General features: G+C 44.7%; 1 protein-coding gene and 1 long non-coding RNA gene across 3 annotated transcripts in view; both read right to left on the bottom strand.

Moving 5' to 3' along the window:
* Window positions 1-14,089, bottom strand: part of TXLNG (taxilin gamma) — a 61,593-nt gene extending 47,504 nt beyond the window's left edge. The window contains exon 1 of one of the 2 annotated variants that reach the window (XM_002831422.5): window positions 13,913-14,089. In XM_002831422.5, coding sequence (XP_002831468.1) covers window positions 13,913-14,014 — 102 coding nt within the window. In that variant the 5' untranslated portion in view covers window positions 14,015-14,089. The remainder of the gene's footprint in view (window positions 1-13,912) is intronic. The other variant, XM_054544361.2, reaches the window with a different exon arrangement.
* LOC134760920 (uncharacterized) lies at window positions 10,814-12,778 on the bottom strand. Its single transcript, XR_010139037.1, has 2 exons — window positions 12,373-12,778; window positions 10,814-11,422 (listed from the first exon to the last, which is right to left on the bottom strand). It is a non-coding gene; the product is annotated as an uncharacterized LOC134760920 (long non-coding RNA).
* Window positions 14,090-16,155: the final 2,066 nt, after the last annotated feature.

Genomic DNA, 16,155 nt, shown 5'->3' with positions numbered 1-16,155 from the left:
TGTTGGCACACGCCTGTAATCCCAGCTACCCAGGAGGCTGAGACAGGAGAATCGCTTGAACCCGGGAGGCAGAGGTTGCAGGGAGCTGAGATAACGCAATTGCACTCCAGCCTGGGCGACAGAGTGAGACTCCATCTCAAAAAAAAAAAAAAAAAAGTTTCCTCCTCTCCAGGCCTGGCTCGGTGGCTTACGCCTGTAATTCCAACACTTTGGGAGGCTGAGATGGGCAGATTGTTTGAGTCCAGCAGTTCCAAACCAGCCTGGGCAATATAGCAACACTCCGCCTCTAAACAAAAATTTGCCAGGTGTGGTGGTGAACGCCTATAGTCCCAACTAATCGGGAGGCAGAGGCAGGAGGATCACCTGAGCCTGGGAGGTGGAGGCTGCAGCGAGCTGAGACTGTGCCACTGCACTCCAGCCTGGGTGACAGAGTGAGACCCTGTCTCAAAAAAATAAAAAATTAAAAATAATAATAAAGTGGCTGGGCATAGTGGCTCACGCCTGTAATCCCAGCACTTTGGGACACCAAGGTGGGTGGATCGCCTGAGGTCAGGAGTTTGAGACCAGCCTAGCCAACATGGTAAAACCCTGTCTCTACTAAAAATACAAAAATTAGCTGGGCGTGGTGGTGGATGCCTGTAATCCCAGCTACTCGGGAGGCTGAGGCAAGAGAACCGCTTGAACTCGGGAGGCGGAGGTTGCAGTGAGCCGAGATCACACCACCGCACTCTAGCCTGGGCTACAGAGTGAGACTCCATCTCAAAAAAAAGATTTGATGATGGATAATTATTCCCAAGTGGAATTACAGGGTCAATATCTAAGTTTACTATGTGAGATAAATGGAACACACAAGATGGCTAACAGAATACATGCAAGGCTAAGTTCTGAGTGAAAAAAAGGAATAAAAAAACTAACATTACTAACTGCCTGACATTTTATTTATTTTTTTGAGACAGAGTCTCGCTCTGTCACCCAGGCTGGAGTTCAGTAGCGCGATCTTGGTTCACTGCAACTTCCGCCTCCTGGGTTGAAACAATTCTCCTGCCTCAGCCTCCCAAGTAGCTGGGAGTACAGGCGCCTGCCACCATGCCCGGCTAATTTTTGTATTTTTAGTAGAGACGGGGTTTCACCATGTTGGCCAGGCTGGTCTCGAACTCCTGACCTCGTGATCCACCCGCCTTGGCCTCCCAAAGTGCTGGTATTACATGCATGAGACACCATGCCCGGCCTAATGCCTGACATTTTAAATACATTATTTAGTTCAGTGTTACAATTCTAAGACAGTAGGAACATTACCCCATTGTATAGCTAAAAAAACTAAGGAGCAGAGTAGGAAGTGAGGGGAGGAAGCCATTATTTCGGACCTACATTTATTAAGCCTGGCATGGAGGTCAATGCTTCTATAAGGGGACGTCCTAAAGAACCACATCTAAAGCTAAAAATCATGATGAATACCCAAGTATCCATCGCCAGATGAATGGATATACAAAATGTGGTTAATATATAAGGTAGAATATTATTCCACCTTAAAAAGGAAATGCGGCTGGGCGTGGTGGCTCATGCCTGTAATCCCAGCACTTTGGGAGGCCGAGGTGCGCAGGATCACCTGAGGTCCGGAGTTCGAGACCACCCTGACCAACATGGAGAAACCCCGTCTCTACTAAAAATACAAAATTAGCCAGGCATGGTGGCGCATGCCTGTAATCCCAGCTACTCGGGAGGCTGAGGCAGGAGAATCGCTTGAACCCAGGAGCAGCGGTTGCGGTGAGCTGAGATTGCGCCATTGCACTCCAGCCTGGGAAACGAGTGAAACTCTGTCTCAAAAAAAAGGAAATGCTGGCTGGGCGCAGTGGCTCATACTTGTAATCCTAGCACTCTGGGAGGCCAAGGCAGTAGGATCACTTGAGCCCAGGAGTTGGAGACCAGCCATAGTGAGACCCTGTCTCCACAAAAAATAAAAATATTAGCCTTGTATGGTGGCACATTCCTGTAGTCCCAGCTACTTGGGAGGCTGAAGCAGGAGGCTTGCTTGAGCCTAGGAGTTCAAGGCTGCAGTGAGCTATGATCATGCCACTCGCCTGGGTGACAGAGCAAGACCCTGTCTCTAAGGGAAAAAAAAAACAACTTTTGCTGTACACCACAGTATGCTGGTGGTCTTCGAAAAAAGCACGAGTGCAGCTGTTTGAATTATGAACCCAACTTGCTGCTCTTTCTATGGAACATTTTTTAAATAGACAAACTATGGTTGTTTGTTCGGACCTGGGTATTTGGCAGACATTTTCTCCAAAATATACGAAGAAAGCTTGTCACTTTAAGGCAAGCAAACAACAGTACTTGTTGCCAATGATAAAATTTGAGCTTTCAAGCAAAAAATAGAATTTTTGAAAATTATCTGCCACCATGAGCTAAACAGCTTCCCAATTCTTAAAAAGACTTTTCTGATGAGATCAGTGGTGATTAATTAACAAATGTGATTTTCATATAGTATACCAAAACGTACCAACGTTTGGAAGATGAACACAATTCAGTTAACCAATATTTTCGAAATGACTAATGGATGGTATTACAAAATGATACATGGGGAAAAGAGACCCATTTGACACGCAAGACAGACCAACAGAATCAAAGGATTTCCACAATTATCCACAAAGACTATTACAATACTCCTCCCTGTTCCAACTACGTACATGTGTGAGGCCACATTCTCTTCATATACTTAGGCTGAAAGGGCATATTACAACAGATTGAATGCAGAAGCAGATGTCTTCTATTAAGCCATTCATTATAGAGATCTGCAAAAATGTGAAAGAATGCCACTCTTTCCAGTAACATTTTGGAAAATCAGCTATTTTTAATTTTTTTAAAATGTTACTTATGTTAACATGTATGGCAGCTTCTGCCATGGCCCCCAATGGTCCCCTCCCCTTGAGTGTGGGCTGAACCTAGTGACTGGCTTCTAATGAAGAGAGAATTTATCAAAAGTGAGAAGATGTCATTTCTATGATGACGATACAAAAGCCTGCAACTTCCTTCTCTTTCATGCTGGCACTCTCTCTTACTCACTCTGATGAAGCAGCTGCCATGTTGTGAGATGCTTACAGAAAGACCCATGTGGCAAGGAACCAAGGAAGGCCTCTGGCCAACTGCTCATGAGGAACTGAGGCCTCAGTCCAACAGCCCACGAGGAACTGAATCCTGCCAACAGCCACAAAAGTGAGCTCGGAAGTGGATCCTTCCCAGTCAAGCCTTCAGGTGACTGCAGCCCTCGACAAACCCTAAAGCAAAGGACCTGGCTAAGCCACACTCAGATTCCTAAACCCCGAAACTGTGAGATCACAAATGTTCCAAGTCAGTAAGTTTTGGGGTGGTCTGTTACACAGCAATAGATAACCAGAGTACAACATTTCTTCTTTTTTTTTTTTTTTGAGACGGTCTTGCTCTGTCGACCAGGCTGGAGTGTAATGGTATGATCTTGGCTCACTGCAACCTCCAACTCCTGGGTTCAAGTGATTTTCCTGCCTCAGCCTCCCAAGTAGCTGGGATTATAGGCATGTTCCACCACGTCTGGCTAATTTTTGTATTTTTAGTAGAGACACGGTTTCCCTGTGTTGGCCACACTGGTCTCAAACTCCTGACCTCAGGTGATCCACCCACCTCAGTCTCCCAAAGTGCTGGGATTACAGACATGAGCCACGGCACCCAGCCTCATTTCATTTTTTAAGTGAATTAATAATGTTAAAATTTGTATTGAATTTCCAATATGGTAAATTAGGTAAAGAAGCCCACAAGAACAAAAGCTCCTTGGGACTGTCAATAATGTGTAAGTGTACAAAAAGATCCCCAAATCGAAGTTTGAGAACTGCTGTCCTGGTTGTGGTGGGAGCAGGACTAGAGAGACTAGAAGGCCAGCTCTGTCAAACCATGACCAGAAAGGGGTTCACATCTTGGCAGCAATAAGCAGGCAGATCTACCTCTAGGGAATATGCCCTGGGACCAGGGAGGAGAACAGGGAGAAGAGTGCCACTTCCTTCTTATTCAACTACACCTAACAAATAGGCATCTTTCCCCCTTTTTGTTAAGTGACAGATGTGCCAATCAGTGGAATCCAAATGGGTGGTGAGGGACAACTGGTATAAACACTTTCCCTTGACCTTCATTGCTCTGGCTCATTCAGAAGCCTCTGTAACAGTATTTAATAGACTACTTCCTCATTTAATTCTCAGAACTATCTTATAGGTAGGTATGATAAACAAGCAGCCTCAGTGATAAGGTAATTTAAGTACCATGTCCACGGTCAGGAACCTAGGAAAGGAAAGCAGAGACTGAATGGTGGCTGTTAGGTTTATCCTGTTGTTAGCTTTCAATTCTAAAGTGAATACGGGCTGTGTGCGGTGGCTCACGCCTGTAATCCCAGCACTCTGGGAGGCTGAGGTGGGTGGATCACCTGAGGTCAGGAGTTCAAGACCATCCTGGCTAACATTATGAAACCCCGTTTCTACTAAAAATACAACAAATTAGCCGGGCGCGGTGGCGCATGCCTGTAATCCCAGCTACTCGGGAGACTGAGGCTGGAGAACTGCTTGAACCTGGGAGGCAGAGGTTGCAGTGAGCCGAGATCGCACCACTGCACTCCAGCTTGGGCAACAAAAGTGAAACTCCGACTCAAAAAAAAAAAAAATTGAATTATACACTATAAATGGGCAAACTGTATGACATGTTACCCAAACAAATTAATAAATAAATGAAGCCAGAGAAATGATGGAGTTCTGAGGAGGGATCATAAATTGGAGGCAGGGTAAGTTCTAGGAGTTGTCCTAACTACTACCTGGGGGCAGGCAGCTAAAGGATCCAGAGTAACTGTCACAGCACGTAAGAGCACAAAGAACACACAGAACCATTAGTAGGTAAATGACAAGAAAAGAGAGGCAGACTAGTGCTAAACTAAGGGATGAGGGAACCTGATCTCCCCCACTGGTGAAGAAGCCAAGAATGAGTAGAAGGATCCGGGAAAGGTCTACTTTGGACACAGCTTCTTTAGTCTCATAACCTAGCAGTATAAGTGCTAATATTGTACATTTACTGGTAACATCTATATTAGACTGTGTACATCATTTGCCTTTTAATAAGTGAATGTTAATGACTGCATTAAATTTTGCATTTAACTTCTGTGGCTATTTCTTTTATAAAAATAAATTATTCTTTTTTTTATTTTTTTTTTGAGACGGAGTCTCGCTCTGTTGCCCAGGCTGGAGTGCAGTGGCGCAATCTCGGCTCACTGCAACCTCCGCCTCCCGGGTTCACACCATTCTCCTGCCTCAGCCTCCCGAGTAGCTGGGACTACAGGCGCCCGCCACCACGCCTGGATAATTTTTTATATTTTTAGTAGAGATGGGGTTTCACTGTGTTAGCCAGGATGGTCTCGATCTCCTGACCTCGTGATCCGCCGCCCGCCTCTGCCTCCCAAAGTGCTGGGATTATAGGCGTGAGCCACCGTGCCCAGCTAAATTATTCTTTTATAAAAATAAAGGATGCTGGATTACATGATTTGCAAAATCACTTCTAGTTCTAAAACTGTAACTCAATGAATATCTGCAATCTAAAAGATACTTGTATTAGCATAAGTACCTATTTCAGCAGCAAAGGAGCAGGACATTCAAAGATTTTAATGCCCAAAGCCACTGAAATATACTTGGACCTGATCTATTTACAGGACAGGGGCTGGGTCACACAACTAGCATCTTTAAGCCACAGACTCTTAGATGTAAAATGGTTCTTTACTTTTATGGGTTACCTAAGTGAATATCCCTGTCCCAATTTTATGAAGTCATCCCTCCCTAGCTCCATATGGACCAATCCTGATACACCTCTGAAACATCAAGCCTTCTTTTTATTTGTCTTACTTCCCCAGACCACTTCAACTCTTTGCTAACACCAGGTTATATGAACTTTATTTAGAAGAAGTTAAAGAGAGTCTCTCTAAACTCTCTACCTTTCAATTTATTCAAATTACACTTGGAGGTACTGTTGCAGGAAGCTGTAGCATGGCATACCTCCTAAATCATAAATCTCAAGGTTAACCTAGGGCCTAGGTGAATGAAGCGAAAGATATTAAGAGGCTCAAAACTCCTCTGATCCCCAAATTACAATCAATTTTCGATATCCCCTAATCATCCAACTCCATCCTCATAATTTGTCTTCGTTTAGCAAAAACTATTACTATTACTATTTTACCTACCAGCATGTTTTGCTCACTTTCAACTAGGGGCACTTTTGTGACCTTTACTATCTGAGGAAATGTTAACATGAGAGATAACGAAATATGGACAATGGCTTTGGAGCCCAAAGAGCTGAAACTCTGAATATACCACTTAGCATCTCCTGTGTGGCCATAGGGAGGCCAACCTCTCAGTTTCCTTATCTGTAAACTGGGATGTACAGTACTTACCTTCTTAGCGCCATAAGTAGATATAATAGGTATAAATTGCTGATAGATATAAATTGCTGACACATAGCAGAACTGTTATAATATTTGAATGAAGACATTTTACAGGCTGGGTGCAGTGGCTCACGCCTGTAATCCCAGCAGTTTGGGAGGCCAAGGCAGGAGAATCATGCTTGAGCCTAAGAGTTTAAGACCAGCCTGCGCAACATAGGAAGACCCTGTCTCTCAAAAAAAAGAAAAAAAACAGCCAGGCATGGTGGCACACACACCTATAGTCCTAGCTACTAGGAAGGCTGAGGCAGGAAGATCACTTGAGACCAGGAGTTCAAGGCTGCAATAAGCGTAACTGCACTCCAGCCTGGGCAACACAGGGAGATCCTGTCTCAAAAAAAAAAAAAAAAAGATATTTTACAAAATGCATTCATTCTCACTTTTAATATGGCCCATTTTGCAATCCAAAAGACCCATAAAGAAATGAGTTTCTAAGCTACTGGCACATCTTTCTTGCCAAACCATTCTACCATGAGAGTACGGAAAGAAGAAACATGAAAAAAAAGTAGCCAGTAAATATTACTCAGGACAGACTATAAGGTGGGAAGTAGGAGATAACAGAGGTCATTCTAGGGACGTTTTGGAAATGCAACACAGAATGCAAATCAACACCCTAAGCAATAAATGCTAATACAATTATTCTGATAGCATAGGAGGACAACACCAGTTATTTTACGTATCTTTTCCTTCAAGTAATAAAATGTAAGTATTTATAAGTGCCAACACAATTTCAACTAGGAGGTAGATTCAAACATAAAAATATACTCCAGGGTCTTAATGGATCTTAAAGGTCACCTTACCTATTTCTACCCTCTTCTAGAAATGTCCCATCTCAATGTTGATGAATATGATATTAAATTTGCATATTATTGTATACTTTTTTTTTTTTTTTGACACGGAGTCTCCCTCTATGTCACCCAGGCTGGAGTATAGTGGCACGATCTCGGCTCACAGCAATATCCACCTCCCAAGCTCAAGTGATTCTCCTGCCTCAGCCTCCCGAGTAGCTGGGATTACAGGCATGCGTCACCATGCCCAGCTAATTTTTGTATTTTTAGTAGAGATGGGGTTTCACCATGTTGACCAGGCTGGTCTTGAACTCCTGACCTCAGGTGATCCACCTGCCTCGGCCTTCCAAAGTGCTGGGATTATAGGCATGAGCCACCGCGCCCAGCCTAGACTTTTTATTTTTATTATTATTATTATTATTTTTTAGAGACAGGATCTCACTCACTTGCCCAGGCTAGAGCAGTGGCCCAATCGTGGCTCACTGCAGCCTTGACCTCCTGGACTCAAGTGATCCTTCCACCTCAGCCTCCCAAGTAGCTGGAACTACAGGCACATACCAATGTGCCTAGCTAAGTTTTTTATTCTTCATAGAGATGGGGTCTCCCTGTGTTGCCCAAGCTGGTCTCAAAATCCTGGCCTCAAGCAGTCCTCCCGTCTCGGCCTCCCAAAGCACTGGGATTACAAGCATGAGCCACCATGCCTGGCCCATACTTTATAAATACTGACACATCCGTTATATTAACTAAAAGTTATTCATAATCACATTAGAACCAAACAAGAGGAATTAGGGGGAGGGCAGCAGGAAGAGGAGGAACAGGCAAACAGATTTCTTGAGGTATTAAGTTAAAACTTAACGAGGTAAGCAGAAACTTCCCGTGCATTAGAAGACATCTGTCATATTATCAATTACACAACTATACAGTAACTCTAGCAAACTTCACCAACTGTGGGCTCTATTATTCAAGCAAGTTTGTTTCTGACTGAGACTCAGATGCCTTATCTATATACCCGGGGATACCACCTACCTTGCAGAGTTAAGGAGATATTAGAATGCATTCACATCTTAAGTGACTAACACAGTGCATGAAACACAAATGAAATTTGAGGTCTCAAAATTTCTTTCCTTTGAAACATAACTCTGAGAAGTGTACAACTGTGACAGCATATCTATTTAATAGAAGCCCATTATAGTGAATCTTGTGAAGAATCCCACAAAAGCAGTTTTATGTCATTTGGATTTGATATATACCTTCCTAAACCAAACTTCTCTATGCAAGACCAATATAAATAACACACAAAATAACATATAAAACACCTTCCAGGCCGGGCGCAGTGGCTCACGACTGTAATTCCAGCACTTTGGGAGGCCGAGGCAGGCGGATCAATTGAGGTCAGGAGTTCAAGACCAGCCTGGCCAACATGGTGAAACCCCATCTCTACTAAAAATACAAAAATTAGCCAGGCCTGGTGGCGCATGCCTGTAATCTCAGCTACTCGGGAGGCTGATGCAGGAGAATCACTTGAACCCGGCAAGTGGAGGTTGCAGTGAGCTGAGATTGCGCCATTGCACTCCCGCCTGGGCGAGAGAACAAGACTCCATCTCAAAAAAACAAAATAAATTAAAAATAAATAAATAAAACATGTTCCAATAACATAATAAATATGGCATAATATGATATGAAAATGTGGCATGAATAGCAGAATATGCTGTATCTGGTTTGTTCTCATTACTGCTTGTCCTATTTGATCCCAGTAAAAGAAAAAAATAAATCTACCAAAGCTTGGTGATACAATTAGAAAACAATGGTGTAAGCAGAAGATCACTTTACTTCTCATTACTTAATCTCTGTACCAGAAGAGTGGAAGTTCATCAAGTTGGCAAATGGGGAGAAAAACAAGATTAATGAAATGGCTTCTTCCTGCCCCCATACTCTTGCCCAACCCTGACCTGATTTCTCCTCATTATGTCTATCACGGAGAGATTCTGGGAAGGAGAGAGAATATAAAGGTTGGAAGATGGATTTACAAAATTAGCACCCTAAATGCAAGAGAAATTAATCTCTTCCATATGTCCTCCCCTCCAGACCATGTAAAATTCTACATATACCACACTGTGCCAAATGTGTCCCATCAACTCTTTCTTCACAGTAATCCCCTGTGGTAGGTATGAGCATTATCCCCTCTTTACAGATGATGCAACTGAAGCTTAGAAAGATTGAGAAACTTGCCCAAGGTTGCAGAGCTATGGGCGGCAGAAAGCCAGGAGTCCCAACTCCAAAATCCATAGATTTACCCAGTACTACACTACTCATTACTGTAGTATAGATGAAAGAGTATTGGGTTCCAGACTCAGCTTCACCCCTTAGGCAAGTGAGTTAACATCGTTGAGCAGCTTGTCATCAGCAAATGAGGGCAGTGAAAGCTGCCTAGCCTTCTCCACAGCATCTGACTGGTGCTGAAAGAGTTAACGTATGTGCAAATGTGCCATAAAAACTACAGGGCATTATGTAAATGCAAGATTTTGTTAATTTGAGCCTGGGTACCTTGTATTATCCTTCCACATGGTTTATGGACCTAAAAATTAGTTTAACAGTAGTTAAATAATTTTTAACATTCCCAAGCAAAAATCTAGTAAAGAAAAAAATACCAACCTTAGACATCTGGAAAAGGCAAAACTATGGAGACAGTAAAAAGATCAGGCCAGGTGTGGTGGCTCATACTTATAATCCCAGCACTTTGGGAGGCCAAGGCAGAACGATCGCCTGAGCCTAGGAGTTCAAGACCAGCCTGGGCAACATAGCAGGACCCCCATCTCAATAAAATTTAAAAAAAATAAAATCAGTGGCTGCCAGTAGTCTAGGGGAAAGGAGAGAGGGACGAATAGGTAGAACACAAGGGATTTATAGGACTGTGAAACTCTTCTGTGTGATACTGTAATCGTGGATCCATGTCACTAAACATTTGTCAAAATGCATAGAATATATAGCACCAGAGTGAACCCTAACATAAACTATGGACTTAGTCAATAATAATATAGCAATATTGGCTCATGAATTTTAACACAAGTATCACACTAATGCAAGATGTAAATAATAGGGGATAAGGGTCGGGCACAGTGGCTCACGCCTGTAACCTCAGCACTTTGGGAGGCTGAGGTGGGCAGATGACTTGAGGTCGGCAGTTTGAGACTAGCCTGACCAACATGCAGAAACCCCGTCTCTACTAAAAATACAAAAAAAATTAGCCAGGCGTGGTGGCACATGTCTGTAATCCCAGCTACTCGGGAGGCTGAGGCAGGAGAATTGCTTGAACCCGGGAGGCGGAGGTTGTGGTGAGCCGAGATCATGCCATTGCATTCCAGCCTGGGCAACAAGAACGAAACCCCATCTCAAAACTAAGAATAATAATAATAATAATAATAATAATAATAATAATAATAATAATAATAGGGGGAAAGGGTGTGTGTGAGGGGGTATATGGAAACTGTACTTTCTACTCAATTTTTCTGTAAAACTAAAAACCATTCCCAAAAAAAGTCTATTAAATTTTTTTTTAAATCAACCTTACAAAGCAAATTCTACATAGGGATTTAGGAAGTAAAACGATGTTCTAAAAAATGCCTGACATACTAGATACTGTGTACTCATCTTTTTAGACAAATGCTGATAAAATTTTTATGCAATGATGGAAATATTCTAGATCTGCTCTAATACAGTAGCCACTAGCCACACTGGCTACTGAATACCTGAAACTTGGTTAGTATGACTGAAGAAAAAAATTTTTAATTTTAATTTTAGTTAACAAATTTAGCTACATGTCACTAGTGGCTACTATCAGCACAGTTTTAGACAATTCCTCAAGAGACCCCTAGTAATGTACTGTAACATTACCTTTAGAAGCAAAAGGTTACCTCAAGAGACCATTCAAATGGATGTAGTTATGAAACAATGCCACAATTAACTGAGCAGGTCACGAGTGACTAGGCAGATGGTTAAAGCAAGCAGGAACCAAAAAAGCCCATCTCCAATTGTTCCTCACTTCGGGTCCCATAATGTAACTAGATAATGACAAAACACTCACTTTTTTTTTTAATTCTTTCAATATTTTCAAAAAACTCAATTCATTAAACATTTCTGCTTCCTGAAAAAAAGGGTAGAAGTTAAGTTGGAATTAAGGAATATTTTTTCAAGTCAGTGACCCAAAAGAAATTTTAAAATTAAGGGACACAAGGAAGTAATGTAAAAATGATGTTTAAAAAAATTTTTGGCCAGTTGCAGTGGCTCATGCCTGTAATCTCGCCACTTTGGAAGGCCAAGGTGGGTGGCTTACCTGAGGCCAGGAGTTCAAGACCACCCTGGCCAACATGGTGAAACCCTGTTTCTACTAAAAATACAAAAATTAGCTGGGCGTGGTGGCACGCATCTGTAATCCCAGCTACTCAGGAAGCTGAGGCACGAGAATCGCTGGAACCCAGGAGGTGGAAGATGCAGTGAGCCAAGATCGCATCACTGCACTGCAGCCTAGGTAACAGAGCAAGACTCTGACTCAAAAAAAAAAAAAAAAAAAGTTTGTTTTTTTAAGAGACAGGGTCTCACTCTGCAGCCCAGGCTAGCCTCCTGCTTCAGTCTCCCGACTAGGTGGTACTACAGGTGCATGCCACCATAGCTGGCTTAAAAATGATTTTTGCAACCACAAGATATTCACCCAATTTGTTAAATGAAAATTCAAAGATTAATATTTTACATGTATTTGAATGCCGTCACTGTCAGTTAGAAATCAAAAGGAAAAAGATGCTCAGAAGAGCATAAGCAAAGAAGAATGGAGTATGAGGTACATAAAAATAAGTAGACACACACATGACTATTCCTGTCCAGCTGTTAACCAGAGCTCTGCACCTCAAAGGGTCATTACCTCCTATCTTGGTTATTTTAAATGCTAGTTGATTAAACTTCAGTTCCTAATTCAACGACTTTTTGTCCTTATCCCAGTGTCATAAAAAGGAAATTATATCCTCAATTGCAGTGGCTTTTTATCAGAGTCCTCCTCCCCTGGGGAACCTACGAAATCAAACACTGAGATTGGCACCCCACCCTTAGGGAATAAGTGAAGTGTCCAAAGTGATGGTGTTGAATCCCTTACAGGACATTGGTCCACAGCTTCTTTTTCAGTCCTGCAAGCACTGGATCTTTCTTTTAGAATACAAAGAGAGGGAGAGAAAAAAAGAGAGGTAATTGAGAAGTAGTAACACTGGCATGCAGAAACATGAAAATATCTGACCTTATAAACAGGTCCCAAAAAGCTAATTCTTAACACTCTGCTCAGACGTAAACTGGACCTTTATTCTCCCATTTGAAGTTTATGAATTGCATTAGAAAAATATTCTTTCGTAATTTCATACAGGAGTTAAGAGTGTTCAAATACATAATTAAGTAATATTAAATAGCCCTCGGTGATCAAGCAAAACATCCAACAAGTCGAACGTTTCAGTATGTTCACCTGCAAGGAAAAAAAGAGATGGGGTTCCCACCTTTCCAGTCTCAGTCCCCGCAATTATCCATTCCAGGGCCCCGAAAACCCTGTACCCCGTTCGTTGTGCAATCTTTTTCAAACTCCACCCACTGAGCTCCAGAACAAGTGGAATTGTCCCGTTCTGAAAGAGGTCTCAATTTTCCTGTATCTAGGGAGGGACTGAAAACTCCTTGACGTGAGTCAAGTAAGGCAAGGGGAACAGTCCGGCCTGTTTCCCAGATTAAGAAAGACCCAAGGCCAGGGTCGGGAAGGCGTTCAAGTTTCCACTCATCAAATTAAAAAAACTAATAATAAATGAAAGAAAGAAAAGAGGGGAAAAAAGAGGAGGGTGGTAAATAGGACTGGGAGGACCAGCTATCATGCGATATCACAACTCTGCAGGACCGAGGTCCTCCAGTATCGCCTCCCCATCCATCCCCGTCCCCACGTGCAGCCAAGCCCGCAGAGCCCCGGGGTCTAGATCCCGGGGGCCGAGCGTACCGCTCGCACCGGCCCTGCGACACTCACCCGCTCGCCTGCCCGCCCGCGCAATGGCGGGGAGCGCAGGGGGGCGGGGGAAGGGGGGCCAAGCACACCCCGGCTCCCGCGCGGTTATCTTACTGCGCAACAGCCTAGCCTGTGCAGCCCGGGGGCACCCCGCAGCGCGCCCTGCGCACCTGCCCGACGCCAGGAGGGCGAGCCCACGACCCCAGCGAGCCCCCGGACGGCGGCGCTCAGCGCCGGGAGCACGATGACGGCGGTGACTGGGAGACGGAACGCCTGGCGCCCGGATCCCCGCGGTGCTGGCCGCACGTGGCTGTCACACCTGGCGCACCCCCGCCTCGCACCCCTTCTCCCTTAGAACCGCGTGCGCCCCCTGCCCTCCCTCCCGGCTTCCCCGCCGCGCGCCGCCAAACCCCAACCGTCGTCCCTTCCCACCCCATCCATCGCGGTCCCACCACCCCCCACCTGCTCCCACTGTCGTCACCCCCGGGAGGGAAGAGGACCGGATGTTCGTCCCGTGGCTATAGGTAACCAGGGAGAGAGAAGAGGTGGACCCTGCAAAAGGGAGCCCAAGCATCCCCCGGGCCCGACAACAACGAGGGCGTCCCCCTGACTGACCTTCTGCCGCGGGCTGCGTCGCCGTCCGCCCCGTCCGGCCTCAGTCGCCTCTTCGGCGCCGCCGCCTCTTCCCCGCGCTGCCTCCTCTACCCGCGTCGCCATGAGGTGACGGCAGCAGCCAAACAAGCGGCCCGACAAGGGGCACAGAATCTCGCAGGGCCTTTCGCCCCGCCCCCGAGCCCCCATGACCAGTCGCCGCATGCGAGACTTCCCACGTGACCGGAGGAGGTTGGCCCCCGAGGGGACGGAGCGAGATGGGGGTGGGGAGCATTGAATACTGGGCTGGGCTTCAGCAAGACCGAAGGGCAGATAGAGGCCGTGTGAGTCTGCGCGGATCGGGAATGGGACTCGGGAGTGGACTACAAGTCCCAGCAGGGCGTGCGGCCACAGCTCGCAGGCTCGGATCGGGATTGGAACATAAAGCGGCGTTCTGAAAAGGGGAGAGTGCTGCACCCAGTGTGCTTCGTGTGTAACCTAGTGGGATTTGCGGTTTCTGGGGGCGATGTCTGGCTATAGGAAGGTACTCGTTATGATCCTTCGGGGAAAGTTTAGAAATATCCTCGTGTTTGAGAAGGAGCACGATCGGCGACACATTCTTGTGTTTTTGTTTTTTGTTGCCATTCTTAGGAATTGGGCGCGAATGATTTGGGGATAAGGGAAAATACTTCGCGACTTTCAAGACGGAAGGTGTATTGGCTCTTAGAATTTGAAGTTTCGTGCTCGGGCACCTGGCCCGAGCCCTGCCCCTCCACCAGAGTTGTTAACCACGGTTTACTTGTCCCGAGCTCCCGCGGGATAGGTGCCGCATTCTATTCACCTTGGTTGAACCGCCCCGGCTTCTGCACACTTACTTGGCAGTTCATTCATGTTGAATGTATCCTGCTTTCTCCCACCCCATTTACTCGTTTCATTACCTAAATTTTTCAACAAACTCGGTTTGCTGAACCGAATTTTTTTTTCTTGATATGATGTTGGGGGAGAGGGCAGTTTTCCTCAGGAATATTCCCTATTTCCATCTGATGGAACCAGATCTCCAATGGCCGAGCTTCTGAAAGGCACAGACCATCATGAAATCCTGATATATTGTCTTAAATAATTCATTATGAGGCCGGGCGCGATGGCTCACGCCTGTAATCCCAACACCTTGGGGGACCGAGGCGGGTGGATCACGCGGTCAGGAGTTCCAGACCAGCCTGGCCAACATAGTGAAACTCTGTCTCTACTAAAAATACAAAAGTAGGCCGGGCATAGTGGTGCGCGCCTGTAGTCCCAGTTACTCGGGAGACTGAGGCAGGAGAATCGCTTGAACCCGGGAGGTGGAGGTTGCGGTGAGCCGAGATCGCGCCACTGCACTCTAGCCTGGGCTAGACTAGAGACTATTACTGAGACTGGGCTAGACTAGAGACTATTATTGAGACTCTGTCTCAAATAATAATAATAATAATAATAATTCATTAAGAAAATCTGCGCAAGTCATCTCATTTTTATTAGATTTGAATACAAAACGGTGGTAGGCGGCAACAATTTAATAACATAGATGAGAGTAAATTTCAATATTGGGGAAATTCCATCCATTACATTTAAATATTTCTGTAAGTTTGAAAAAAGTATCATTATTTTGTTTCCTGGGCAGAACATCACAGTCCAGCTTTGCGATTTCAAAACCAAAGCATAGTTTGAGACGTAGGTGACAACTGATAATGAACCGATAACTAGACTTTATAAAACTGATGACCTCAGCCACCATGTCTCATATTCTTAAAGGCAAGTCCCAACAAGATGCAGAATAAATCTATCAGTAATGCAATTCTCCAGGGATCAAGTGGCAAATGCACTGTAGTTAAATTATGGTACAATAGAATGCCACGAAGCCACTAAAACTGATAAGCGTTTTAAAAAATTGATATAGAAAAAAATTCCATTTATGTAGAATTGCGTCCGAGTATTTCTTTTGTTTTGTTTTGAGACGGAGTCTCTCTCTGTCACCCAGGCTGGAGTGCAGTGGCCAACATAGTGAAACCCCGTCTCTACTAAAAATACAAAAATTAGCCGGGCATGGTGGTGGTGGTGGGCTTTTCTTTTTTCTTTGTTTTTTTTTTTTTTTCCCCAAGACGGAGTCTTGCTGTCACCCAAAGCTGGAGTGCAGTGGCACGATCTCAGCTCACTGCAACCTGCGCCTCCCAGGTTCAAGCAATTCTCCTGCCTTAGCCTCCCGAGTAGCTGGGATTGCAGGCACGTGCCAC

Source organism: Pongo abelii, chromosome X (genome assembly GCF_028885655.2).
Source record: "Pongo abelii isolate AG06213 chromosome X, NHGRI_mPonAbe1-v2.0_pri, whole genome shotgun sequence".
NCBI lineage: Eukaryota > Metazoa > Chordata > Mammalia > Primates > Hominidae > Pongo > Pongo abelii.
This window is presented reverse-complemented; position numbering and strand designations above follow the sequence as displayed.